The 26391-nt window shown below is 44.7% G+C and overlaps 3 protein-coding genes and 2 non-coding genes across 8 annotated transcripts; 4 read left to right on the top strand and 1 right to left on the bottom strand.

Moving 5' to 3' along the window:
• Positions 1–26: 26 nt before the first annotated feature.
• On the bottom strand, positions 27–9626 carry NFKBIL1 (NFKB inhibitor like 1). The gene is given in 11 exon segments (XM_090282069.1): positions 27–742; positions 744–1043; positions 1046–1140; positions 1300–1379; positions 1381–1440; positions 1442–1505; positions 9350–9364; positions 9367–9438; positions 9441–9516; positions 9518–9590; positions 9592–9626. Coding segments are annotated over 11 exon segments (1035 nt in total). The 5' UTR covers positions 9621–9626; the 3' UTR covers positions 27–571.
• A 1185-nt stretch (positions 9627–10811) lies between these two features.
• ATP6V1G2 (ATPase H+ transporting V1 subunit G2) lies at positions 10812–13091 on the top strand. Its single transcript, XM_090282066.1, has 3 exons — positions 10812–11200; positions 11463–11563; positions 12052–13091. Exons 1-3 carry the CDS (start codon positions 11119–11121, stop codon positions 12223–12225), a joined length of 357 nt encoding a protein of 118 aa, XP_090138192.1. The 5' UTR covers positions 10812–11118; the 3' UTR covers positions 12226–13091.
• Positions 13092–15236: 2145 nt separating this feature from the next.
• DDX39B (DExD-box helicase 39B) lies at positions 15237–26391 on the top strand. Of its 4 annotated transcripts, none has more exons than XM_090282060.1 (11): positions 15237–15319; positions 16562–16894; positions 17704–17831; positions 18301–18393; positions 21374–21557; positions 22218–22336; positions 24320–24451; positions 25231–25340; positions 25438–25582; positions 25723–25870; positions 26158–26391. In XM_090282060.1, the coding sequence occupies exons 2-11, from the start codon at positions 16684–16686 to the stop codon at positions 26373–26375; spliced, it is 1488 nt and encodes a 495-aa protein (XP_090138186.1). In that variant the 5' UTR covers positions 15237–15319; positions 16562–16683; the 3' UTR covers positions 26376–26391. The 4 variants fall into 4 exon arrangements, with proteins under 4 accessions (XP_090138186.1, XP_090138189.1, XP_090138188.1 ...); XM_090282062.1 differs by having other exon boundaries at positions 15238–15319; positions 26175–26353; XM_090282061.1 differs by lacking the exon at positions 15237–15319 and adding an exon at positions 15528–15597.
• Positions 16076–16153, top strand: LOC150006728 (small nucleolar RNA SNORD83). Its single transcript, XR_016512110.1, has one exon. It is a non-coding gene; the product is annotated as a small nucleolar RNA SNORD83 (small nucleolar RNA).
• On the top strand, positions 21609–21685 carry LOC150006727 (small nucleolar RNA SNORD83). The gene has a single exon (XR_016512111.1). It is a non-coding gene; the product is annotated as a small nucleolar RNA SNORD83 (small nucleolar RNA).

Below are 26391 nucleotides of genomic sequence, written 5' to 3'. Positions count from 1 at the left end.
GGTGTTAGTGGGGAGGAGGATGTGGTTCTGGCTGGGGAGGGGAGGGAAACTGGTTTTGTTCTCTTTTTGTGTGTGTGTGCCTCTGTTCACATCTATTTCTCCAGCGGCTGATTGCAGAGGGGAGCCCAGCGTAGGGAGTGGAACCACACTGGAGGGCAAACTGAGCCTTCTCAGGATCAACCTTGCGGGTGGGCAAGCAGGGAGCTTCTTGTCTCCAGCTGAGGGCACATGTTAGTGTGTGCATGCATGTCACAGGTGTGTAGGAGCTGTGGGTTTTGGCAGGCGGGGTGGGAAAGGAGATGTCATGGGTGATGAAAACCACAGCAATGGAAAAAGGCAGAGACACCAGGAGTGCGATGTGGAACCAGGTCTTATTAGGAAATGGCAGAGTCGAGGAGCAGTGGTGGTGGCCTGTCCTTCCCACCCCCGCTTATTACCAGTTTCACTCCCACCCCATATCCTCTACTGTGTAGCATCTGCCTGGCACTCGTCATCCCCATCTCTGACTGTGCCCTTCCTGCCACCCTGCCCCTAAAGCTGTGTTCCCTGCAGTTTCTCCGTTTCTCTGAAGTCATTTGAGGGCCTCTGCATGGCTACTCAGGGCCTGAGAATAGGTTGTCACAGCTCTTATCACGTGGCCCAGCTCCCAGGTCTCAACCTGGCTCTGTGATTGCTGTAGGAAGTGGTCAGGGTGTCAGTGAACCTGCTGGACCCTCAGAGCCACCTGCTCCTCCAATGGTTGGGGGGTGCCTGGCCACCAGGGCTACAGCTATGGCCTTCGAGTCCCCTCCCCCAGGCCTGGGCTGGGGCATATTGCCAAAGTGCCAGAGGCTGCCCCTCCTTGCTTTATGAGGTGTTTGGCCCTGGGCCCTGGGCCCCTGAGAGCCTGCTATGCTGGCCTGACTTGGCTCTCACAGTTCTTCCTCCTTGCCTCTGGCTCACTCTCTGAAGAGCCACTGCTCCTTCTCCTGCTGCCAACAGCTGAGACTGGAGCTCTCAGCGCATGAAGGCCTGCAGGCTCCCTCTGCCTCACACCTCGCTGCTGCTGCTGCTGCTGCTGGTACTTCTGGGCATGTTCCCAGACCAGGTGATCTGATGAGGCTACAAAAGACTTGGGCTCCTGGGCCTCTTGGGAAGTGTCTTCTGTTTGTGAATGTGGAATGGGGGTGGTCAGGAGGAGTCTGTGAAAAGGTCATGAGGCAAGAGAAGCAGGGTGGGACAGAGGGAGTGAGGGTAGGTAAAGCAGCCTGCAGGGAAAGACAGCTGTGGGTGGGAAAGGGCTTCTTACCTTAGAGTGGCCCAAAGACCTCCTGCCATTCCATTTGTCCTCTAGCTCTCCCTGCAGCTTCTGCCTTCATTTGTGCTGCTCGATGCCCGACTTCTTCCTCTTCAGCAGAATCCCAGAGGGGTCCCCGCCCAGAATTTGACCAGGGGCAAATAAGGATTCTTTATTCCCATGGCAGATGGACAGCTACTCAACAGTGGCAGGAAGAAGTCTGTGTAGGCTGCTGGTGGCAGAGCAGTGAGAGGAGTTAGCTGGGGCTCCCCCTCCTTGGCAGGGCACCATCTGGGACCCTGCTGGTCACTCACGACCTTCTGGATCAGACAAGTATTTACTGACAGTTTACCACATGCATAAGTGTGGTAGTTTAAAATATTCTGACCTGGACTTCCGGCCAAGATGGAGCTGTAGGGAGACATGCTTTGCCTCCTCACACAACCATAAGAAGAATCACAACTAATCTCAAAACAAAAGACAACCAGAACTGCCAGAAAACTGAACTGTATAGAAGTCCAGCAACCAAGGATTTAAAGAGGAAATATTCATCCAGATGGGTAGGAGGGGCAGAGACAGGGCGCTGGGGTAGAGAGGATGTGGTGAGGTGGGAGCATCAAGGCAGCAGCAGTGGCTGGTGGAACAGGCAGTCCCACAATCATGTGTGGTGGATAAAAGCTGGGAGGAACACCTGGGAAAGGATCCCAGCCCTAGGTTAGACTGAGCAGCCCAGGGTTTCAGCGCAGGGAAAATAAAGCCTCATAGCTTCTGGCTGTGAAAACCAGTGTGTGTTGGGGTGGTGGAAGAAACTGCCTGTCTCTCAGGAGAGTCTGTTTAGGGGGCCCAACGGTCCTAGAATGTACGCAAACCCCCACTCTGGAAACCACCACTAGGGCAGCAGCAAGAGGGGCGCTAGTCACATATGGAAAGTGGGTGAAGTGACTGGAAAAGGGTGAGTACTGAACAAGCGGCATTGTTTCCTGTCTGACCCCTCCCCCACATACAGCGCCACAAAGCAGTAAAACAGGTTGCCCCGCACTGACAAATACCTAAGGTTCCACCCCTTACAGCATAACAGGTGTGCCACAATAGGGTGTGAAAACAGCTCTAATACACAGAAACCAACACAGGAAGGCTGCCAAATTGAGGAGATAAAGAAATATGGCCCAAATGAAAGAACAGATCAAAACAAGAACTAAACAAAACAGAGAAAGCCAACCTATCAGATTCAGAGTTCAAAACACTTGTGATAAGGATGCTCAGGGAACTCACTGAGTATGGCAAATGCAAAAGGGAAAAAATGAAGGCTACACTAAGTGAAATAAATAAAAATCCACAAGAAACCAATGGTGAAGGGAAGGAAGCCAGGGTTCCAATCAAAATGAATTGGAACATAAGGAATAAATAAATAGTCAACCAGTACAGAATGAGGAAACAAGAGTTCAAAGAAAAAAAAGAGGAGAGAATAAGAAGTCTCCAAAAGGGTCAACATCTGAATCATAAAGATGCCAGAAGGAGAAGAGAAAGAGCAAGGAATTGAAAACTTATTTGAAAAAACAATGAAGGAAAATATCCCTAATTTGGTGAAGGAAATAGACATACAAGTCCAGGAAGCACAGAGAGTCCCAAACAGGCTAGACCCAAAGAGGACCACACCAAGACACATCATAATTAAAATGCCAAAGGTTAAAGATAAAGAGAGAATCTTAAAAGCAGCAAGAGAAAAGAAGACAGTTACCTACCAAAGGGTGCCTCTAAGACTACCAGCTGATTTCTCAAAAGAAACTTTTCAGGCAAGAAGGGATTGGCAAGAAGTATTCAAAGTGATGAAAAACAAGGACTTACAGACAGAATTACTCTATCCAGCAAAACTATCATTTAGAATGGAAAGGCAGATAAAGTGCTTCCTAGACAAGGTAAAGCTAAAGGAGTTCATCATCACCAAGCCCTTATTATATGGAATGTTAAAGGGACTTATTTAAGAAAAAGAATATCAAAACTATGAACACTAAAATGACAACAAACCCACAACTTTCAACAACTGAATTTAAAAAACAAAAGCAAACTATGCAAACAACTACAGCAGGAGGAGAATCATAGATATGGAGGGTTCTCAGACAGAAGGGAGAAGGAGGAGAATGGGGGAAAAGGTTACAGGGATTAAGAAGCATAATTGGTAAGCACAAAACAGACAAGGGGATGTTAAGAATAGTAAAGGAAATGGAGAAGCCAAAGGACTTATATGCACGACCCATGGACATGAACTAAGGGGCGGGGATTGCTGGAGGGAAAGGGGTACTGGGCAGAGGGGCCAAAGGGAAAAAAATTGGGGCAACTGTAATAACATAATCAATAAAATATACTTAAGAAATATTCTGACCTGTGTCCCCACAAACTATTTTAGTTTCCTACTATGTCAAATGACATTTTCCAGCCTGCCTCCAGCCATCTAGGGCAATGTCAAAAACCTCCACATATTCCATTTTTGGCTTGGAAAATATTGTCACTTTATACCTCTTATTGTGTCTCACCCTACAATATAATTCAGATAGTAAAATATCTGAACATTCTACTCTGTATCATTATAAAGGCACAAATATATAAAAGTTATCTTTTTATATCACTTTTTAATAAACTGCTAAAAATAAATGTTTTTAGGGGAGTTTCTCTCTGGCAACCTTCTCCAGGGCATGCTAAGAGGGGGGTGGGGCGGTAAAGGGTTCAGATCAGCTATGAGTTTTAGCCATAGAAAAGTTCCCAGCAACAGAGCAAGCTCTTTCCAAATGACTGCTGGCCCAAGGGTAGGTTGGGTGGGGGAAGGAACCGACTGAGACTGAAGGTCCTTCCCAGGGACTGTCTGACAAGAGGCTGGGGAACCCAGAAGAGATTGCTATTCCTGAGCTCCTGACCTCCCTGCATCTGCTCCAGTGTAGGCCGGCTGAGAGTGGTACTGTTCACTTCACTGCCACCCCAGGCACTTTACTCCTTCCTGGTCAGCCCACATGCCAAGGCCACAAAGGCCATCAAGCACCTCTTTCACTCTTGGGACAGAGGAAGGTGAGTGAGACACCCTTTTTTCCTGAAGACCTACTTGCTCTCCCTTGGGCTATGGTCCCTAAATCTTTATTTTGTGACACTAGAAAGTAATGGCTATCTAGGAAAAGGATAGGACAGAAGGGTTGTTTTGTACTGCCAGGAAGGTAGAATGACAGAATGGGCCCAACCTTGGCTGGCCAAGCCCACTGCCCCCACCCATCTCCTGGCACACTTGAGTGCCACACAACCCAAACCACATCAGGACGGGAGGCACTGCTCTTTAGTACTAATGTGACCTGTCACAAGCCTTTCCAACTTGTCCCACCCAGCAAATAAGTAGTCCTGTCTTTCAACTGCTTACTCTCTATCAGGGTTCATGGCACGTGTGAGGGTGGGTGCATGCTTGCATAGAAGTTTTTAAGTTCATAGGTTTTAAGGCTTCTAACTATAAAACATAAGTAAAATATGATACAGGATATTAAATAGGCACTAAAAATGATATTTCTGTGTAGAAAAAAGATGGCTACAAAATTGTACATGGGATTTGATTGTAATTGTGTTAAGAAAAAGAGACCAAATGCTATGATTGAAGAATGTAGACTGGAGATGTATAGATTCTAGTCTCTGGGTGGTAGGACTGTGGGTGGCTTCCCCCATCTTACTGATATTTTAATGTGAAAGTGATATAACTAATATAAAATTTCCTCTCCTTTTATTATTATTTTTTTATCTTCACCCAAGGACATGCTTTATTATTAATTTTTTTAGAGAAAGGAGATGGTAGAGGGAGAAAGAAACACTGACTGGTTGCCTCTTGTACACATCCTGACTGGGGAATGAACCTGCAGCCTAGGTACGTGCCCTGACTGGGAATTGAACCCTTGACCTTTCGATTTACAGGACTGTGATCCAACCAATTGAGCCACACCAGTCAGGGAGCCTTTTTTTTTTTAAGAATAAAGAATAAATTTAATCACTTAACATTTTGCTGTGGTCCCTTCCTATCTTGTCTTGGTGTATATAAACTCATACATATGACAATTTTTTTCAGAGACATGTGATCACACTGTATGTATTATTTGGCAACATGCTCTAGCTCATTTATATTTTTCCACAGGAGTAAATGTAGTTGACCTAATTCTTTTTTATGACTATATAGTGTTCCACTGTGTATGAAACAAACATCTCCCACCCTCAATCAATAGACTTCGTTTCCAAAACTGTTCAGCCTCATACACATGCCTCTGTGGACTCCTTACGGTATTTCTGCGGGGTAAATTCTCAGAAGTGGAATTTCTGAGAAAAGAACATGTGCGATTTGCCACACTGCTCTCAAGTTTGTGCCAACATACACCCCTACCAAGAAAATGAGTCTGTATTATCCTTTACCAAATTGAATCTCATCAACCTTTCAATTTTGCCCATCCAACAGATTAAAAAAGTGATTCTAATTATGAAATGTTCTTCTTTTTCATATACTTTTTGTTTCTTTTGTGAGTGATTTCTTCATATATACTTTGAATATCAACCCTGTATGTCTGTTACATATATTATAAATATTTTCTCCCATTAAAAAAATTTTATGTACAATATGCCAAGGTTGTAGGCTAGATTCCTGGTCAGGGCACATATAAGAATCAACCAATGTATGCATAAATATGTGGAGCAACAAATTGATGTTTCTCTGTTTTCCCCTTCCTCTCTCTCTCTCTGAAATCAATCAAAAAAAAATTAAAGAAATTTAATATAGTTAAATCTGTATCAATAGCTTTGGACTTTATTTCATCCTGAGGAAGGTTTTTGCCACTCCAAGATTATAAAACTATTCCTGTATGTTTTTTCTACTTATATTTACTTCTTTTAAATTTTAAAAATTAAAAAAGCACAAAGTATAGTACAATAAGTATTCCTATTATACCACAGGGTACATTAACATATTGTCAGTTTTGCAACACCATTTTATTTTAAAGAAATAAAGCCATCATAGGTAAGCTAAAGTTTTCTTTAATGTTGCCTTTTGTTACCCTCCAAGGAACCCCTCCCATGAATTTGGTATGTACCCTTCCTGTCACATTTAGTTGTTTAATCTGCCATAATTTACTTTTAAGGTACGTGTGAGGAAGGACTCTATTTTTCCCTGGATGAAGCAAATGTTCCAGTATTATTTGTTAAATAGCTCACCTCCCTCCAGTGATTTGAAATGCCAACTTTATCATTATTTTAGCAGCACAGATCCACTTTTCCCAATGTACTTTATATTGGGAAAAATGTACTTTTTCTTAGTGATGAAAGCACTTCTCTTCTCCTTCCCATAGTGAGATTATTTCTACCTTAAAGCAAATTTCACACTAACTGGTACAACTCACTCAAAAAATACCAATACTAGAAGCTTATATTGAGGACAACTGACTGAGGCAGGTGCAGAGGAAGAAAGGGTAACAGTGGTCAGAGTGGTCAGAGAGGGCTTCCAGGAGGAGGTATGGATTATATTGGGCTGGGAAGGAAGAATAACTTAGCAAAGTGGAAATCAGGTAGATGGGAAGACAATAGGCAAGAGACAGACAGGCTTGTGAAAAACATGCTGGGTGGTCACTGAACATAGAGCCACGTAGCTGGAGCTGTGGGTCTGTGGGTGTGTAGTGGGGGGTAAGACTGGAAAGGCAAATGGAACATGGACGGGATGCTCAGCCACCTGTAAAAGAAGGCCACAGACTACTCCTACAGTGCAGATCAAAGTGGGTAATGAATGGTGAATGTCGGCTACTGTGCCACCACATAGAAAAAGTGCAGTGACTGTCACATTAATACACACACACACACACACACACACACACATCAGATTGGTGCCTGATTTTATTCCTTTTGTAAAGACTGTGAGGAAATTATCTTGTTTCTCAGTGTTTGCTAATTCTTTTTGTATGCAGAGAATGGTTATTGTCTGACTAAGGTGTGATTATACAGGGGTCTCTGACAGCTGAGACAACTTCCCTATGAGGCGATGGGTCCAAAGACAAGTTACCAAAAAGCCCAAGTAGAGGCCATTCACCAGCATCTCACTGGGGGTGTGGCAACCCAGCAAGAATAGGCAAATCCCTCAGGCCTAACATGGGAGCTGAGGGGTATGCCCTCTCCTCAGGGGATCCTAGATCATTTCATCTGTTCAAAAAAAAATTTGCGTTTTAAGGAACAGTGGTTTCTAAAGCAGGCGGAAACTGAATGAGATGGACCTTTTTACTTAGGAGTTAGAAGGCCCCCTGGTGGCAGGTCTGGCAGGGACCAGGAGGAAGTACTGTACAGCCTAAGAAGATGGACAGCGCTTGGAAGTGATCTGAGTGCATATCCACCTTTGGAAGAAAGTTCCTGAACCTTCTAGGAACTGATTCCCTTACTTGTGAGATAATAATATCAATCTTGCAGGGTTCTGAGAATTCAATACAATGAAGGAAGCACTTACCATACAACGAGGAATGTTTTTATTCTTTAAATAGCCTTAATTGAATAATATCAGAATAAAAGGAATTTACTTAACATCTAGTTAGTGCCAAACTGCACCAAGTGCTTGCCTTTTTTATTCTCACAGCCTGCATTTTAGAGGCAAATCAGGTTCACAGAGGGTGAGCTGCCTGTCCAGTTATACAGCCTAAAGTGGCAGACCTGCAACTTGGATGAGGTCTCCAGCCTGCCTCAGGGTATTCGGTTCTTGCCACCTACAATGCCACTGTGGCTAGATTCCTGCACTTTGTAAACCTCCTCTCTTTGTTTTTAAGTTAAAAAAAAAATAATCCCATTTTGCCAGCCTATATCACTATATTAAGGGAAATTAAAGGGGATTTTTTTTAATTTTTTTATTTTATTATTATTTTTTTTTACCATAAGGTGGAGATTTGGGAGTAGAGGTGGGCTCTTATACTTGGGAAGCTGGGGATGGTAATAGCAGCAATCAAATTGAATGAAGGTTGTCCATCGCAACCTTGAGGTTCTCCTTGAATGTTCTTACTCTTGAAGGAAAATCCCTAGAAGGGAAATGAGGGTTTCACCTTTCCTTTTCTTAAGGAGGGTTATGCCCCTACAGAGCTGGAAACCACACTGTCAAAAAGTTTTTCAGGTCTCCATGTTCTGGGATTTGATAGAGCTAATCTGAAAGTACACACACTGTGCATTAGGTAGCCTAGGAGGGCCTGGGGGTAGTCCCAGGAACCAAACACATGAATGTTTGCAACGAAAGGTCTGAATATTGACATCACTACGATAAAAGCAAATCATAGATAATCTCGCTTCAGTTCAGGTTAGGTTTTGCCACCAAACTTATTTGGTGGCAAACTAATAAAAAATGTTTGGCTCTCAGAGTGTTTTTGAGTTTCAGAATTGTGGGTGAGTACGGATCTGTTGATAACAACAGGAACAACAATGGCCAGTATCTATTGAGTGCTTATGTGTACTGTTTCAGTCCCCAGCAAGGGAGCTCTGAACACAGGCACTATCATAGTATAATTCTACAACATATCACACAGCATAATACTCTAGCTGGCCTGCCTAGGTTACAGTCCCTGCTCTACCACTTTGGCAAATTAGTTATCTTCTCTGCGCTGTGTCCTCACCTGGGAAATATTAGTACTTATACCCTCATGGAATTGTTGTGAGGATTAAACAAGTTACTTTGTTTAAAAGAGTTACTTTGTGAGAAGTGCTAAGCACATAGCAAGGGTTATTATTTAATTTTGCACACGGCAAACTAAGCCTCAGCGAAGTCTATGTTGAACTGGGATTTGAACCCAGGCAATCTAACTCCAGAGCCTATTCTCTACGCTACTTTTTGTATAGAGGCAAATTTGAAGACCAGTTGCTGTTTGGGGAATGATGAGCTCTTCAGACAATGATAGCTCAGTAATGTAATAACACAGGTGATAGCCACATGCCAACTTGGTTAACTACCTTCCTAAGTCCCATGACCATATAACTAGCTTATTTTTCAACTGCTGGCCTTCATCTCAGATCCAGTCAGTTGCTCAGGCCCTTGATCCCCACAGGCAGACTCACCATCCGGGCCCTGCGGGCAGCAGCGGGCAGCGCCCGTTCCCGTGATGGTCCTCGGTGGGCAGGGTCAGCTCGGAGCCCAAGAAACAGGCCAGGGCAGAGACATCGTAGCGGGCACGGGCCTGGTGCAGCTGAGGGGCAAGGGGCTGCCCGGCATCTATATCAAGCAACGCCTGGGTGTCGCTGGAGGGGGGCCTGGGCCGGGACTAGTCGACCTGCAGACAAGTACCGACGGAAGCGACGCAGAGCGCAGGCGGCAGGAAGCTGAGGCCATGGAACTCTTGGGCTGAGGAAGTAAAAGACATCGTGGGACCGCAGTCTTGCACCCCCCCCACCCGCCCCTTTCCCTCTGTTCCTTCCGAGACCCCATTCTCACATCTTCAGCAAGTTGACGCCTGTTCTAACCCACATCCCTTAACAGGTGATCGGTTTGAAAAATTTTAAGGGGAGCTGGGGTCACAGATTTAATTTTTTTAATGTAAAATTGAGAAAAGGACAAACTATTACTTTGCGGCTCATTAGTCCAGGTAGATTTTTAAATAAAGGACTTTGAAAGAGTCGAATTGAGACTGATGGAAGAAGTTTTTATCAACAGAAATTTGAGTTCAGAAATCATTTCAAATAACGACCTAGAAATTGAATACAGAGTAACCGGCTTTGTAGAGGCTTCTCCCTGTGGGACCTAAGGGGGTGGGGTTACTCATCAGACCTGCCCCTCCGCCTCTCTAAGTACTTCCAGAGCAACAGGCCCGAGGCCGGTGTTGGAACACTGGCAGTAAGGCGGCTGGGAAGGCAGAGACACTCTAGGCTGGCGGAAGTGGCGCAGCTAATACGTAGGTCAAGGGCCGAAATGACTTAGTCGTGTCACCGGATGTTGTTATTCCCAAGGAGGCGCGGTGGTGGGGGCGGGGAGGTGTGTTTCCGCTGTCTGGCCTCCGGGGGGAAACTAGGGTTAAGATAAAGGGTCCTACTGAAACCGGGAGACTGGAGGATAGGCCAGAAAAAGGAGCAGAGAGGCAAGGGCGAGGATAAAAGAGGGCGATGTAGAGGTTTACCCCCACTTCCCCAAACAGAGAGAGGAGTGGTTCACTGGTAGACGAAAAGATAAGAAGAGAGAGAAAACAGGGGAGATAAGGACAAAATAAACATCACAGTGAAAATGAAAAACAAAAAAAACACAGTAAGGCTAAGAACAGGGACATATCAAAAAAAAAAAAGAAAAACACAGGCATGAAAAAACCTAACAATCGTAGGAAAAGGCAAATGAGATGGGTGCAGAAATTTGGACTTGGGAAAGCTGTAGAAGAGATGGAAAAGGAAGGGAGAGAAAAAAAGAGGGAAAAAGACGTTGGAAGAACTCAGAGAAGTCCAGCGTACTGTTTTTCTAACGCACCACGCATGGTGACTTCCTTAACTTGTCACCTCATTCTCAACTCTGCCTTCTCCCTCCTAGATCTTCCGACTGGGAAAGCCTTGTGCCTGCTGTAAAGTTAGCGGGCAGCTTTTGGTCTGGTCTCTGCTGCCCCCGAGCGTTCCTTCTCGGTACTGCCAGAGTGAGAGGTGGGAGAGGAAGACCTGCACCACTGGGAGATCAGTTTGGGGGAGACAGCCAGTGCAGAAGGCTGAACAAAAAGGGGAGCACTAAGACCCAGGGGTAGTGGAGGACTGCAGCAACGACCTGGAAGAGGAGGAGAAGTAGGCGGTGGAGGGTGGGGTGGGAGCCATTTGGTACCTTGGTAGCATCCGAAAAACAATCGGCTGTAACGACAGAAATGGCCAGTCAGTCCCAGGGTATCCAGCAGCTCCTGCAAGCCGAGAAACGAGCGGCTGAGAAGGTGGCAGATGCCAGAAAGAGTGAGTCTTTTCCTTCCCTTAAGAGCCTGGAAAGAAAACTGGGGGTGGGTTGACAGCAAACATTTGAATCCTTAGGAAAACCTAAGCCTGGTAGGGGGAGAGCTGGGGGCTGGGGTGGTTGACTAGAAGGGAAGAAATGGGTGTTATAATCTAGCATCTGGTTGGCTAAGAGAAGGCAGGATAATTTCCTAGAGAGGACTGACCCTCTACTATCACATTCTGTGGAAGGCTCATTCCGAACCCGTCCTTTCTTTTGCTTCAGGGAAGGCCCGGCGTCTGAAGCAGGCAAAGGAGGAGGCACAAATGGAAGTGGAACAATACCGACGAGAGCGAGACCAGGAATTCCAGAGCAAGCAGCAGGCAGTGAGTCTGAGGAGAGTTGGGATGGTTCTGGGATGTAAGTTTGTGGGTGCATCTGGTGAGGTGTGTACATGGTGATTTTACAAGAAAATAAGGTGGTAAAGAACAGAAAGGGATCCTGGTGGGGACCATGACATTGGTCAAGCTTTGTGATATGTAAGAGAATCTGGGCATTTGAAGGACTTGTTCAGCTTGTGGGGGAATTGCTAGTCTGTGTGGAGTATGATGACATTAAGGATGGAGGGCAGATTTTAGTAGACAAGGGTAATAAGGTGGGGATTGTACAGTCTATTTTAGGATGAAGTTGCATGTCAGGTCTTGGAGGGAAGAGAACTGTGTTGCTTTCTTTGGTCTCTGGGTATTTCTGTGGGAAGGGGTGGTTTTGGAGAGGGCCTTTCTTCCTGGCCTTGCTCCAGGATCTTTCCTTCCACATGCCTGGCCCCTTCTTTCTGTTTCTTCCTTTCTCTCTTCTACTCTTTCCCCACCCCCAGGCCATGGGCTCCCAGGGGAACCTGTCCGCAGAAGTGGAGCAGGCTACAAGGCGCCAGGTGCAGGGCATGCTGAGCTCCCAGCAGAAAAACCGCGAACGTGTCCTGGCTCAGCTTCTTGGCATGGTCTGTGATGTCAGGCCCCAGGTCCATCCCAACTACCGGATTGCTGCCTAGGACAAACCCTGGGGCCTGTCTTTCTTGCCAGTTCCCTCCCTCAAAGAAATCCCCAAATCAGACTCACCTTCCATCCTAATCCTACTCTCCATTTCCTAGAAATTCTAGGAGGCAGGACCCAATAATTCGTCTGTGAAATACAGGTATCCTGCTCAGACCTGAATCTCCTTATTGTTTTTTAACCTCCACTGGGACCTTGTAATCTCCCAAGTCACGCTCACCCAACCCCTCTGTGAAGTTTGTAGAATGGAGAAGTAGGGATTAGTAGAAAACATCCTGACCCCAGACCCTGCTACTTGTTGGCTGCATAACCAGGGCAAGCTACTTAACCTGTAGTTTCATTGTCCTCCTCTGCTAGACTGGAACAAAAATGCCTACCTTCCAGGGTTGCTGCAATGATTAGGAATCATTCTGTAAAGAGCCTCGCATGGTTTCTGGCATATTGTAGCTGTGATTCAATTAATGCCAACCCTATATTATTACCACCCCATCCACCTGCCAAAACCTAAACTCAGCTGTTTCCTCACTCTGTCTGTGGCTCTCTAATTCTACTAATTTATTCTGAGACCCTAGTAATTCTCTGAAGAATTGGTTCGTCCCATCTTTCTTTTCCCAGAGACTTTATGATCCCCAAAAAGATGAAATGATTTTATTTAGCCCCTCTACTGTAGTTCCAGAAAGAGGAGGCATTTCTTAGACTCTCTTTTGTCTCTCTTAAGTTGGTCTTTCTCTTTGTTGGAGTTCTTCCTTTCTTATTCCCCCAAAGACCCATCAGATGGTCACTGCTTCCTGAGATCTGAAGTGATGCTGTGTCCCCATGTATGCATGGACTTCCTTTGTAACAATAAAAACTGTCAATAAAATAATTATGGGAAAATCCTTTTTTTAAAAAAATTCTCACCCAAGGATATGTTTATTGATTTTAGAGAGAGGAAGGGAGAGAGAAACATTGATTTGTTGCCTCCTGTATTCACCCCAACTGGGGATCAGACCCACAACCGAGGTATGTGCCCTGACTGGGAATCGAAGCCCGGGACATTTTGGTGATTGGGACAACACTCCAAGCAAATGAGCAACCCTGCCAGGGCTATGGGCAAATCTTTTTGCTTCATAATTTCTCATTTTCAGTCATTTTCTTGTGTCTTGTTTCTGTATTCCCCAAACACCCCAAAGGGCTGTCCTCTGAAACTTGTTGGAGAAACATAGCAAATAATATGTCATTACTTCTCTAAAGTTGAGAAACATATGTGACTCCTGGTTTGGGAATTTGAGGACTATGATGGCAACTGTAGAGAAAAGCTGGGTTGTAGGAACAAGCACTCTGCCCCTTCATTAACCTAAGAGGCTCAGGCTATTATAAGAACAAAAGGCATTTATTTGAGCAAAAGGACTGCACTTCCACTCCCATAGATGCAGATTCAGGTAACTACTCAAATTGCTCCCTGAGAAAACAAAGGCAGGGTTTATAAAGGCAAAAACCACAAAGGCTATTCTTTCATGCAAATAAAGGATTGCTGGCTAGGGATTGACTAGTTCCAATATGCACAAGGGGAAGGTGAGGTCCACATGTTCTCGCAGCAGTTGTTCCAAGATGTTTATGACTCAGCCTTGAACTGAGAGGTTAGCACGTTTAGCTACTTTATAGCAGCTCTGAGAACTGAGGTGCCTAAGCCCTGCTTCCTCAGTGGCCTCTGCCTCTATTTTAGGTGACTCTATTAGCAGTGCTTATTCCATTTTATTTTCTCCATTACCACCTTGCTTTATTTTTCTTCATAGCAGTTACTACTACTTGACATATTTATGTGTTTGTTGTCTCCCCCGTTATGTGAACTCTGTGTTATGACGGGGCTGTTCACTGCTCTGTCCCCAGATCTTAGGATAGCACTTGGGATAAATACTGTTGAATAAGCTGATACTTAGGGTTGAAAAAACTGCCGTTCTATGACGCTATCCGTGGATCACTCACTGTACTGCTCTTGGACACAGAAAACAAACCTGGTGCCGGAAGGACTTGAACTAATGAGGTAATCCATAGTGCATTTATGAACCAGACTCTTTAAGCTGGGAGGCAGAATACAACAGGAGGTGTTTTACATCCTGGCTCTGTCACTTTACTAGCTGTATTATTTTACACATGCTGCTTTATTCAAGTCTGGGCTTGTCAATAGAATGGGAATAATGGTCCCCATTCCTTCGTGTTAAATGGTGTGTAATAAACAGTTAAAGGGCCAAACGTTTCTTGTCATTGTCAAGCAGCCAGCAGCCCACAAGTCTGACTTTTGTAGCATATCAAAGATGGGTGGAGGGGGAGGGGAAGAGGTATGCAATAATTCATTCAGGAAAAAAATCCAGGCAGAACAATGGGGATATTGGGGGCGGAGCTAAAAACATTCTGGTTGTATTAACAATACTTTGAAAATGCTCTATAACCCTCAAGCCCTATCTCTAACGCTTGGGGCCGAACCCAGACCCCGCCTCCCAGTCACCACTTAGGGCCTCTTAGTGTTATCTGCTACATCAGCCAACACTACTTTGGGCAAATGCCATTCCACGATCCCCATGGCTGCGAAGAGGATAAGGGCATAACCCTTGAGCGCCCATCACTCTCACCTGAGCTGGGGTCGACGTTCCCTAGCTCTAGCGCATACGCCCCCAGGTCACCTTGACTACCGGGCCTAGGACCCCGTGGGAAATCGCAGCCCGGCCAGCCTCGTCCCTTGCCACAGAAGGGTGCCCAGAGAGAAGACCTTCGTGGCAAGTACAAAGAGATGAGGGGCGTGGAGAAGAGTAGGACAAGAGAAAAAAAGATGTCAGGTGGAGGGGATCTAGTTTCCTTTATGCCTTTTGTTACTGGCAGTAGCGGAGGAGTTAAAGTGGTTTAAAAAAAAAATTTCAGACAGGCAGTTTCTAAAGGCAACCCCAGAGAGCGCGGAACTACAGAATCGTGGAAGGTCCTGCTTCCCGTCCCTTGCGCCTGCACGCTGACAGCCCAGACGGCGGAAGGCCCGGGTCGAGAGAAACAGGGAACCGGAAGTGAAGGCAGGTTGCCTCCTTCGTTGCTGTTGCTGCCGCCATATGCGTTCGCCTTGCTCAGGTAAGGTTTAGTCATCGGTAGCATCCATTTTCATCTGCGTTTCTCTGCAGCCATCCTATTGCGTGGGCTCTCGATACGCCTTCCACAACCTATAGCCTGGTCTTTGGGTCCTAGTTGGGTCGTTCTTTTCATCACTTGCAGCGCAAAGAGCAAAGAGCTCTTGGGAGGGTAGGGAAGCTGTAAAGGCTCAATCCAAGATGGTGGCCTCGGCGCCATTGTGTTCTCTTCACTCTCGGCTCCTCCGGTGGGTCCCTTGTTTACTGGAGACCCTAGCGACGGTGAGAGGCGGCGCTAGGCGTCCTCATACTTAGACATTTTGCGGAGGACGGGGCTCGTCTCAGGTTCCTTCTGATTTCTGGGTCCTTTCGGTCCGCGATGGCACTAGGAGGAGAGGGAACGCGCTGTGGGCCTAGTTGGACTTTTTTACCTCGACTTGCTCACCTTCATAAGGAGCGCTTTCCAGATGTTTTGGAGAGATGTCTTGGTGTGTGTGTTTCGGAAAGGAGTCTCACCTGAGAAGTAACGCAGCGGCACTGTGAGGCCACTTTGTAAAGGTTAAGTTAAAGCCGAGTGTCGTCCTCTCAGTTGTTAACCTCCTTATTCATTGTATGATGAAGAGATGATTTTTTTTCTCCCCGGCGCAGCCATCTTTCTTACCCCCGCCCCGCCACTAATTAATTACATAGAGATTTCTTAGGCTCCAGGTGGAGGTCACTGAGGAGTGGGAGGCTGGTGAGCTGTGGGAGGTGAACAGCAGCCACATGATGTTTTCATTTTGAGAAGTGAGCGCTTTGCGCAGTGATGACCTTAATCTATCACCCTTGACTGATGGCTGCTACGCTAGGGATGGACAGTTTGAGATTATAGGGAAAGCGCAAGGCCTTTTTTTGAGGATTTTTTAGGACTTGTCTTCATTTTATCTCCATTCTCCACCTCCTTAATCGAATTTTCCTTTTCATTACCTACTCATTTTCCTTACTGTTCTTACTTGCAGGTGAGTATATAAGCTGGTCTGCCCCTTCCAGTTTCTTGGTTTCTCCTGCTCTGATCTTTATCTTGTTGGGACCACCTCCCTTTGAAACCACTTTTTCTGTTCCCTGTATTACCTTTACTTTTATGTTTGTGTTTGTTACTTTTATTTCCAGGTAAAGGTTTCATAGTTTAAGGAAGATGGGGTGTGGGGGTGCAAAAGAGGTGCTAAAGGCTCTGCTTGTGACTGATGTTTTTTTTTTTTTTCCCTAGCTCTTCTGTCAGAAGCTAGTGTATCTTCTGTTCCTTAAGCCCCCACTTTCCTCCCTTGTTTTCACTTATTCTACGTGAACCCATTCAGCTACCCCTCCCTCTTACCTACCTGTCGCCCAGTTATGGCGGAGAACGATGTGGACAATGAACTCTTGGATTATGAAGATGATGAGGTGGAGACAGCAGCAGGGGGAGACGGGGCTGAGGCCCCTGCCAAGAAGGATGTTAAGGGCTCCTATGTCTCCATCCATAGCTCTGGCTTTCGGGATTTCCTGCTCAAGCCCGAGCTGCTCCGGGCCATTGTTGACTGTGGCTTTGAGCACCCATCAGAAGGTAAATGTTTTCTGGGGCATAGAGTATTAAGTGCTGTAAAGATACTAGAAACAGATGTGTTCATGGTCTCTCAGTGATACAAATTTATATTTAGGATAGATCAGGAAATAAAGAAGTACTAGAAACTATAATCAATAAAAGAGGTTTATATAGGATGGTCTTTTATTTATAATAGCATGCAAGTGCTGGTGATTCAAAAATACCTTAGAGGTCTACCATTTATTCTGGTGACTGGCTTTTTTCCTAGTCTGCTATTTTCTAATTTTATCACTTTGACTTGTAATTTTAAATTTCTAGAGAAGAGTTGACTGCACTTTTAGTATTCCTTTTTTGGGCCAGGCCAGCTCTGGTCTCTGGAAACCTTTATGGCTGGTCTAAAGTTGACTAGCTTCTGGGTTAGGTACCAAATCTTTCAGTTAGTCTAGGGCTGTAGGGTTACATTACCCAAAGCATTGGCAGCCTAAGTATGAAAAATGGCCTGTGGCAGGCACTCAAATATCATGGATTATTTAAGATTAAGGAAAATAAGGACAGAGCCAGGAGCTCCAAAGGCAAGCTGTTAGTAGGTACTAATGGGTTATTAGGACTGGGGGCAGGGGTCGGTTGGAGCTGGAGGAGGCTAAAGTTGGAAGGAACTAGGAGGGTCTGATTTGCAGATAAATTTGATTGATTAAGGGAGCAGAGGTAGAAAAGGTCTGGAAGTGGACAAGAACCACTTAAGAATTAAGTGTGGAGAAATGGGTTTGACATGGCAAAAAAGGTTATTTGTAGACTGAAGCCTCATTTATCTCTTTTTCTTCTACTTTTAGTTCAGCATGAGTGCATCCCTCAGGCCATTCTGGGAATGGATGTCCTATGCCAGGCCAAGTCAGGCATGGGAAAGACGGCAGTGTTTGTGTTGGCTACACTGCAGCAGCTGGAGCCAGTTACTGGGCAGGTACAGTTGGGGAGAGTACTGGGGAGGGCATTTTAGTTACGAATATTTGGGCAGAGAGTTTTTTTAAAGATCCTCACCTGAGAATATGTTTATTGATTTTAGAGAGGAAGGACGAGAGAGAGAGAAAGAGAAACATCGGTTGTGTCCTGGATGTGCCCTGACCGGGGGTTGAACACCCAACCAAAATTTGGTGTATGGGATGATGCTCCAACCAACTGAGCCACCTGGCCAGGGCTGAGCAGGGTGTTTTTATCTTAAGTACATGATGCATTCAGAACTGTGTTTGTTGCTAAGATGACCTCTGTCACCCTTGAGGTCATGGGGAATATTTTGTAGTAATCATGGGGTTAATTATTTAGATCTCAGTACTGAAGTTATTTATGTTCTGCCAGGTATGATTTTGTGACAGTCACTTCCCTAGAGGGTTAATGAAGGGATATACTGTCTTTCCATCTGCTTACCCCCCAAGGTGTCTGTGCTAGTGATGTGTCACACTCGGGAGCTGGCTTTTCAGATCAGCAAGGAGTATGAGCGCTTCTCTAAATACATGCCCAATGTCAAGGTAAGCCACGGTAAAGATCTGGGAGTATGAGGTTGTGGGGAGTTGGAGGCATTAGAGACTTTGAGATCAATAGTCCTCATGACCCACGAATGTTAAATGCCTATATGTGAATTTCAGTTACATCTAATAGTAAGTTTCTGCAGACATTGGTGTGAAGAGATTTACATTCTAAAATGTGTTTGTATTTGCATTATAATTTCAGAGATGTTTACTTTATTTTAATTTTGGAGAAGCTTTAGTAGGCTTTTGATTTTTAACACATTGTATAAATACACTTGTGCAGCAGGAGGCTGGGTGATTTGGCTGTGGAAGATGCTTGCCACAGGACCATCCTTCTGCTTTAAAAAAAAAAATTCTTTATTTTTTTACATTTTATTTTATTTTTGATTTTGGAGAGAAGGGAAGGGAGGAAGAGAGGGCGAGAAACATTGATATGAGAGAAACATCTATTGGTTGCCTTCTGTATGTGCCCCATGGGGCAACCTGTTTTTTAGTAGTAGTTTTTTTAGAGGGGAAGGGAGGAAGAAAGAAAGGGCAAGGAACATCTGTGTGTGAATGCCCCCAACTGGGGACACAGCTCAAAACCCAGGCATGTGCGGTGATTGGGATTGGGAATTGAACTGATGACCTTTTGGATCATAGGCTGGCTCTCCAACCACTGAGTCACACCAGCCAGAGCCCTTCTGCTTCTTTATGTTGACACTTTGAATCATTTCATTGTGCTTTGGTTGACAGTTTGAGAATTGGGTATATGGCAGGAGAAGGCTGGAAATGCGCCAAAATGGCTCTAGTGTGCCGTAAACGTTGAGAATCTTTTTTAAAGATTTTATTTATTTTTAGAGAGAGGAGAAAGGAAAGAGAAAGAGTGAGAGAAATATCAATGTGCAATCAGTTGCCTCCCACATGCCCCCAAACAGGTACCTGACCTGCAACCCAGGCATGTGTCCTGAATGGGAATTGAACCAGCAAGCTTTCCTTCACAGGCTTGCGTTCAATTTGCTGAGCCACACTAGCCAGTGCTGAGAATCTTTGAAGTGGCAAAAAATGGAAAGATGTCTGGGAGCCACAACAAAGTTGGCCTGAATTATTCTCCATTAATAAACTTAATGTATAGTAACTTTCTACTATTCTGGCTAGAATGATGTGAAGAATAGTAATTTTGTTCAGATTGTTATATTTCAAAAATAATTTTAAAAAACCAAAGTAGTGCCAGTAGTATTGCATGATAAAAATGCTGCTATAATCTGGAAGGCCTTATAATGAAAAGATTTGTGTTCTCTCATCTTTAATTCTACTTCACAGAAAATAATCACTTGCTAACTTTTTAGAAGTCCTAATGGTTCCTTGAAACCAAGTGTTAAGCACTGTTTCTTCAAATTTATCAACTTACGGGCCTTTTTGACTTAGCTCCTTTTATGTTATTCTTTTTGAAACATTAATTTTAATTCTCTAAATATGATATGAGTGTTGTATATACAGGTATACCTTTATTTTTACATTACGTCAATAGTGTTTACTTTCTGTCTTTTCTCCAAGCAGTCTTATCTAGGTTAATTATAAAACTTAGAAGCCAGAAAAGAGTTTTCATTGTTAGGATTATGGAAACATTTATTGTTGAGCTCTGTGGTAAGCTAGGATTGCACTTCCTCCTTTTTAGGTCCAATTTATGACCTTGTGCCAATATTCTTGGTGTCAAGATCAAATACAAATTGTCATGACATTTTCTTATGCTTAAAATTGTGCTACAGTGATTTGAAGAAGCCAGGCCAGTTCTGCAGAATGTCCTATCTCTGGATTCATCTGGTTACTCCTTTATGATCTTGTTTAGCTTGTACTTTTTTCCCTAGTATTTCCTGTAAACTGAAATTTATATTTGAAAGCTAAACTAATTAAACATTTTTGGCAAGAATTCTTCATAGGTGATGCTGTGTACCTCCTGTTTTGTTGTAAACCTGGGTGTCCCACAATTAGTGATTTTAGATTTACTATAGAATTAGGGTCATGATTGTCTTATCCCCTGATTGATCTTCCCCCGTTGAAACTAGAAAGCAAATTATGGTGTTATACTGTACTAGGTCCCAGATTCTCAGCAGTCATTCCCCTAATAGTTTTAATGTAGAGTACTATGTTTATCCTGAATCAGTAATTTCATAGAATTTATACAAAGGAACTTAAAAATCTGGGTTGAGCCTTGCCTGGTGTGGCTCAGTAGATTGAGTGCCAGCCTGGGAACCAAAGGGTCGCTGGTTCGATCCCTAGTTGGGGCACATCCCTGGGTTGCGGGCCAGGTTCCCCCAGTTGGGAGTGTGCAAGAGGCAACCACACATTGATGTTTCTCTCCCTCTCTTTCTCACTTTCCCTCTCTCTAAAAATAAATAAAATCTTTAAATATCAAAATCAAAATCTGGGTTGAGTTAGGAAAACTTGATGTTCCATGAACTTTGTGGTGATACTTGACACAGGTGATTTCTTGCTGTTCTCATTCTAACAATGAAGCCTAGTCGTCAGAGGAACTGAATGCTGGTCCTAGCTTCCCAGATTAGCCATGTAACTTTGGGCAAGTCATTTTTGTTTCTTAGCCTCAACGTTTGGTGATATAGTAATTTTATTTATATTTATTTTATTTTAAAGATTTTATTTATTTTCAGAGAAGGGAAAGGAGGGAGAAAGAGAAGCATCAATGTGTGATAGAGACATTGATCAGTTGTCCCTTGCACACCCCCAGCCAGTGACCCAGGCATGTGCCCTGATTGGGAATTGAACTGGTGACCTTTCAGTTCATAGGCTGGCTGGCACTCAAGCCACTGAACCATACCAGCCAGGGCAGTGATACAGTAGTTTTAGATTAGATGACCTCTTAATGTTCCTTTTAGCTCTGAAATGTTCTAAGAATTGGTCTAGATAAAACTGAAAGGATGGGAACTGTGGGGAAATTGGAATCATTGCTTCATTGTGAGACACTTTTCTCCTGGGTTGGCAGGTCGCGGTGTTTTTTGGTGGTTTGTCTATCAAGAAGGATGAAGAGGTGCTGAAGAAGAACTGCCCGCATATCGTCGTGGGGACTCCTGGCCGCATCCTCGCCCTTGCTCGAAATAAGAGCCTCAACCTCAAACACATAAAACACTTTATCTTGGATGAATGTGATAAGATGCTTGAACAACTCGGTGAGTGGCAGTGCTGGGACTGGGCTAGTGATCTGGGAGTTGCCCATTGGAGCCAAATGATGTTTATTTGATACAGGAGCACTTTAGTGCCAGGACGACTCTTAATCTGTCACCCAGGACTGATGGCTCTGGCTTCCTCGGTTGGTCTTTGTTATGCTTTTTAAACAGTTTTGGTGCTGGATAGGAAAGTGTGATTCAGAGGAAGCATGGAGTGGACTCTGATAGCTAGAATATAATAGGTGTGCGGTATTTGTAGATAGCTGGGGCTTGGGGAGAGAGCAGTAGGGAGAAGGGACTTGTTAAGTGTTTTTCAACGGTCTTACCCTTGGGTGCCTCCACGGTGGGCTCTATCCCTGTTTCATAGTTGTGGGCTTTGGGGTTTCATCATATTTCTTGCCTGGTTAAAATATACAGAGCTGGACTCTTGATTTCAGATCTATTCTAAATTCATTGCTCTTTCTGTTGTATTGTTAGTATGGATGTGATTTCATGAGGGTGAAGGAAATAAGAGTAGAGAGAGACATGACGCAAATCTTTCCTTGAATTAACTCTTGTTCACCTATTTTCAGCAATCTTGACCACATTGAGAAGCCTATCTTTGGTCTTTATTTATGATGCAAACTGCTTTTCTCCTATGATTTTGTTCCCTTTTTCTTCCAGACATGCGTCGGGATGTCCAGGAAATTTTTCGCATGACCCCCCATGAGAAGCAGGTCATGATGTTCAGTGCTACCTTGAGCAAAGAGATCCGTCCAGTCTGCCGCAAGTTCATGCAAGACGTAAATACCCTTCTACCTTCTCTTCTTCCACTTCCCGCCCACTGCCTCCTCCCCGTCCGTGCCCTCTTCCTCCAGACTCCCTTGTCCTTCAAGTGCCAAGAAGGGGGCACGATCCCATCTGGGAGTGATGGCTCCTTGAAGAGACGCACAGAGGCAGAAATAGCTAGTGTTAGGGTCTGCGCGGGTGCCAGGGAAATTCCGGAAGACTTGGTCGGGTTAACTTGAGAGCGGGTAGTGTTCGACTTTTTTAAAAAATCACAGCATTTTTGAACCTCTTCTCCCTTTTGGGTGAGGGCAGGATTTTCTGCCCTACCACCCACCCATCGTCTCCTACATACCCCCTACAGCCACGCACCCTCAAGGTGACATCGAGCATACACCTGGTGCCTAGCTCCCTAAAACTCATAACCTCCCGGTGGCAGGAGAGTAAGAGAGGGACAGATGGCAGGGCATGTCTAAAAGAAGAGCAAACAGCACAAATGAATGCGCTCCCTCCCCACCTCCAGGGGTGGGGGCCTTTGGCACCTCAGTCCCCATCCCCTACTCCTTGCCACGCATACCTCCTCACACCCACACGGAACCTCGGTTGATGTGAGCTGACAGCAGAGAGAAGCATCATGGCGCGGCGGGAGAATTCGGACAGCACCCAGCGGTGGATGGCGGCAGCGGAGGCCGCAGGGAAACCTGACCAGGAAGCTGAGGACCAGCCAGCCTCTTTTTCTGTTCCCGGTTTTTTTCCTGAACCCAAGGCGTGCCGTGCTCCTTGTTTTCTCCCTTATTTGTTGGGATGGGGAAGGGTGTCCTGAATGGGGTGGAAGATTTTTTTTTCTTTTACTTAATAGTCAGGGAAGAGGGGTATAGGAAAGGTAAAGTGAGGTGGTCCACTTTGATGTAACCAGGTGGGTTAGGGATTGGGGCTAGGTGGCCCATTGTATAAGCAGTGGAGTGTGTTGTTTGCCTCCCTGCTCTGCCCCTTCCCATGGGATGATAACTCCTTGTCAGTAGCTGGACTTGGGGTTGCAATTAGATATGAAGGAGGCCATGGAACTTACTTTTGGAAAGCCTGCCTTTGCTAGCCTGCCTTCTGTGATCAGCTTCTGGTTGTCTCCTGTGACACATAACATTCTTTCCTGAAATCTTGGACCCTGGGTCTTGATGTTAACTATGTTCCCAAGTTAGTGAAGAGTGCTAGGATATTTGGACTCTGAAGTTGGGTTTTATGTCAGTTTTTGTCTTTTTTAATGCTACCTTCCTCCCCTTCAAGGGATGAGAGTTTTGGTTTTTTAAAAAAGTTAACTGCATACCTGCAGCTCTGAATTTCTTACTACCACTTACTGATACCTTCCATGTAACACTGGATGGTTTGATTCTTGGCTCAGAGACCAGTTGCATCTAGAGCTATTCCCTTGTAGTCAAGGGCAAGTTACTCATCTTGAGTAATTTTTGCTTCTTTCATGGCATTTTGATTAGGTTTATTGTAGCATTCCATCTTAATGTGGATCTGATTCTCCTAGTTGAAAGAGGACTCAAATGGAGCAGTCCATGTCCGTTTCCCCCATATTTTTATACTTGTTCTGATGGAATTGTTCTGACCTCGAGTCAGTATTTCCCATCACTTCCCTGGTTTTTGGATCATCATCTCCCTTGAGAACTTTTTGTTGTTTTTTCCTTCACCACCTCCATTTGAGATAATGGCATTTTGCCATTGGGTGGTTTTTCTGTTCCTTTTACTCCTTGCAAAGTTCCTTTCCCTTTACAGTTTTCAGTCTTAGAACTTCATTGATAGAAAGGAAATTAGATCTAAAATGGAAGAGAGCATATTAAAATGTGGGTGTTTTGGGGGGTGGGGTGAGGTTTTCAGTCTTCTCTTCTCCCCATCCCCCCATGGGGTGTATTGGAGATCAACTTCCTCCACCCCCCCAGGTTTAACCCCCCCACTCTGCCCTCCCGTTCCCTACCCCTTCCTCCCCGCCCCCCCCTCAGCCAATGGAGATCTTCGTGGATGATGAGACGAAGCTGACGCTGCATGGGTTGCAGCAGTACTACGTGAAACTGAAGGACAACGAGAAGAATCGGAAGCTCTTTGACCTTCTGGATGTCCTTGAGTTCAACCAGGTCAGTTGTTCAGGTCTAGTAGGAAGATGAGCACATCTCCAACTATAGCAGAAATCTTCATTCAGTACCCTGTTATTGAGGAAACCATGTATGTGATGTGAGAAAATGGCAGAGAAATTCTCAAGTGAAATTAAAAAACGATTTTATTTATTTTTAGAAAGGGGAGGGAGGGAGGAAGAGAGGGAAACATTGATGTTTGATTAGTTGCCTGTTAAACGCCCACAACTGGGGACCTGACTGGGAATCAAACCAGCAACCTTTTGATTCACAGGCTGGTGCTCAGTGCAATGAGTCACACCAGCCAGGGCTTAAGTGACAATTAATTAATTAATTGTTAATTAAAGTGAGATTTTAAAAAATGAGAACAGAAATGTCTTGGAGCCGAGTATGAGCAAGGTGGGAATTGCTTTTCTGTTCTGTTGGTGGCACAGATAGGTAGTAAGTAAGCTCATTGAATAAAGTAAACTTAAAAAAAATGAAATTCTTAAAGGGTTTTTTAATCGGGTTGTAGAAGTCCCAAAGTATCTTGATTCTGTTAGGTTCTTAAATGTGTTTTTCTTTTTGTACTATTTACTGAGGAGAAGCATTTCACCACGTCACCTGTTACATGGCTTATTCGCACTAAAAACTATGATTAGGGTTAAGTTATAGCAGAAGAGGAAATACATGATAGGAATTGCTTTAGAAGAGTAATTACTGAAAACTCCTTTTTCATACAATCTCACGTGTGCTTGGACACACACGCACACACACACACACACACACACAAAAACACACAGGTGGTGATCTTTGTGAAGTCTGTGCAGCGCTGCATTGCCCTGGCCCAGCTCCTGGTGGAGCAGAACTTCCCAGCCATCGCCATCCACCGTGGGATGCCCCAGGAGGAGAGGTGAGTTGGAAATGGGGAAGATTTGTATGTCCTTGGGAGAAAAAGAGGCTATTGAGAGAAGGGACTCAACATTTTTCTAATTTCCTTTCTTACAAAGGCTTTCTCGCTATCAGCAGTTTAAAGATTTTCAAAGACGAATACTTGTGGCTACCAACCTGTTTGGCCGAGGCATGGACATTGAACGGGTGAACATTGCCTTTAACTATGACATGCCTGAAGATTCTGACACCTACCTGCATCGGGTATGCCCCACACCCACAAGGACATTCAGTGACCTCTCCCACTCACTGTTTTCTGTATCCTCACAGCATACATCTTTATCCTTCCTTTTAGATGTTTTCTTCTGTGGGGTCTTCCAGTCCTACATTCTGTCTCCTTCCAGGTGGCCAGAGCAGGCCGATTTGGCACCAAGGGTTTGGCAATCACGTTTGTGTCAGATGAGAATGATGCCAAGATTCTCAATGATGTGCAAGATCGCTTTGAGGTCAACATTAGTGAGCTGCCTGATGAGATAGACATCTCCTCCTACAGTGAGTATTGATCGTAGCAACTGGCTCCTCATGTTTCTGATTCTCCTTGTTCCTTTGTGTGTTTGTCTTAAATCCCATTATGTATGTAAAACCCCTAGTACATAACGGACACTTGCTGGGTTGGGATATTTAGTTGACCTCTATGTGGGATATTTTCTCATCAAAGTATTTCTTTCCCCACCCCTAAGTTTGCCCTTTGGACCCAGACACTACACAGACATCTGTATGTATGGGCGTGTGTGTTTCTGCCAACCTTACCTTTTCTGTTTCTTGTCTTATTCTAACAGCCATATTTTCTCTTCAGTTGAACAGACACGATAGAGGACTCATCCACCTGTTCTGGAATGTGACAGTCCCTCTTCAAGAGATGACACCAGGCCTGGGGGTGAAGGAGACACTACTGCCACCTACCCCTGACAACCCCCAACCCTACCCCATGACTTCCCTCTTTTGCATCACCCCTTCTAAACCCTCATTTCCTTATTTGTCAGAACTTTTTTTTTAAACAAAACTAAAAAACA

This window comes from Furipterus horrens, unplaced genomic scaffold (genome assembly GCF_987537825.1).
Source record: "Furipterus horrens unplaced genomic scaffold, mFurHor1.1.pri manual_scaffold_6, whole genome shotgun sequence".
Taxonomy (NCBI): Eukaryota; Metazoa; Chordata; class Mammalia; order Chiroptera; family Furipteridae; genus Furipterus; species Furipterus horrens.
The sequence above is the reverse complement of the archived record's forward strand: the minus strand, read 5'-3'. Positions and strand labels throughout refer to the sequence as shown.

Excerpts from the sequence above, each read along its gene's own strand:
- DDX39B (XM_090282060.1), top strand. The coding sequence starts at position 16,684 with ATGGCGGAGAACGATGTGGACAATGAACTCTTGGATTATGAAGATGAT. Across the intron at positions 18,394-21,373 it reads AATACATGCCCAATGTCAAG|GTCGCGGTGTTTTTTGGTGG; the intron begins GTAAGCCACGGT and ends CTGGGTTGGCAG. Across the intron at positions 25,583-25,722 it reads CTGACACCTACCTGCATCGG|GTGGCCAGAGCAGGCCGATT; the intron begins GTATGCCCCACA and ends GTCTCCTTCCAG.
- ATP6V1G2 (XM_090282066.1), top strand. The coding sequence starts at position 11,119 with ATGGCCAGTCAGTCCCAGGGTATCCAGCAGCTCCTGCAAGCCGAGAAA. Across the intron at positions 11,201-11,462 it reads GGTGGCAGATGCCAGAAAGA|GGAAGGCCCGGCGTCTGAAG; the intron begins GTGAGTCTTTTC and ends CTTTTGCTTCAG. Across the intron at positions 11,564-12,051 it reads TCCAGAGCAAGCAGCAGGCA|GCCATGGGCTCCCAGGGGAA; the intron begins GTGAGTCTGAGG and ends CCCCACCCCCAG.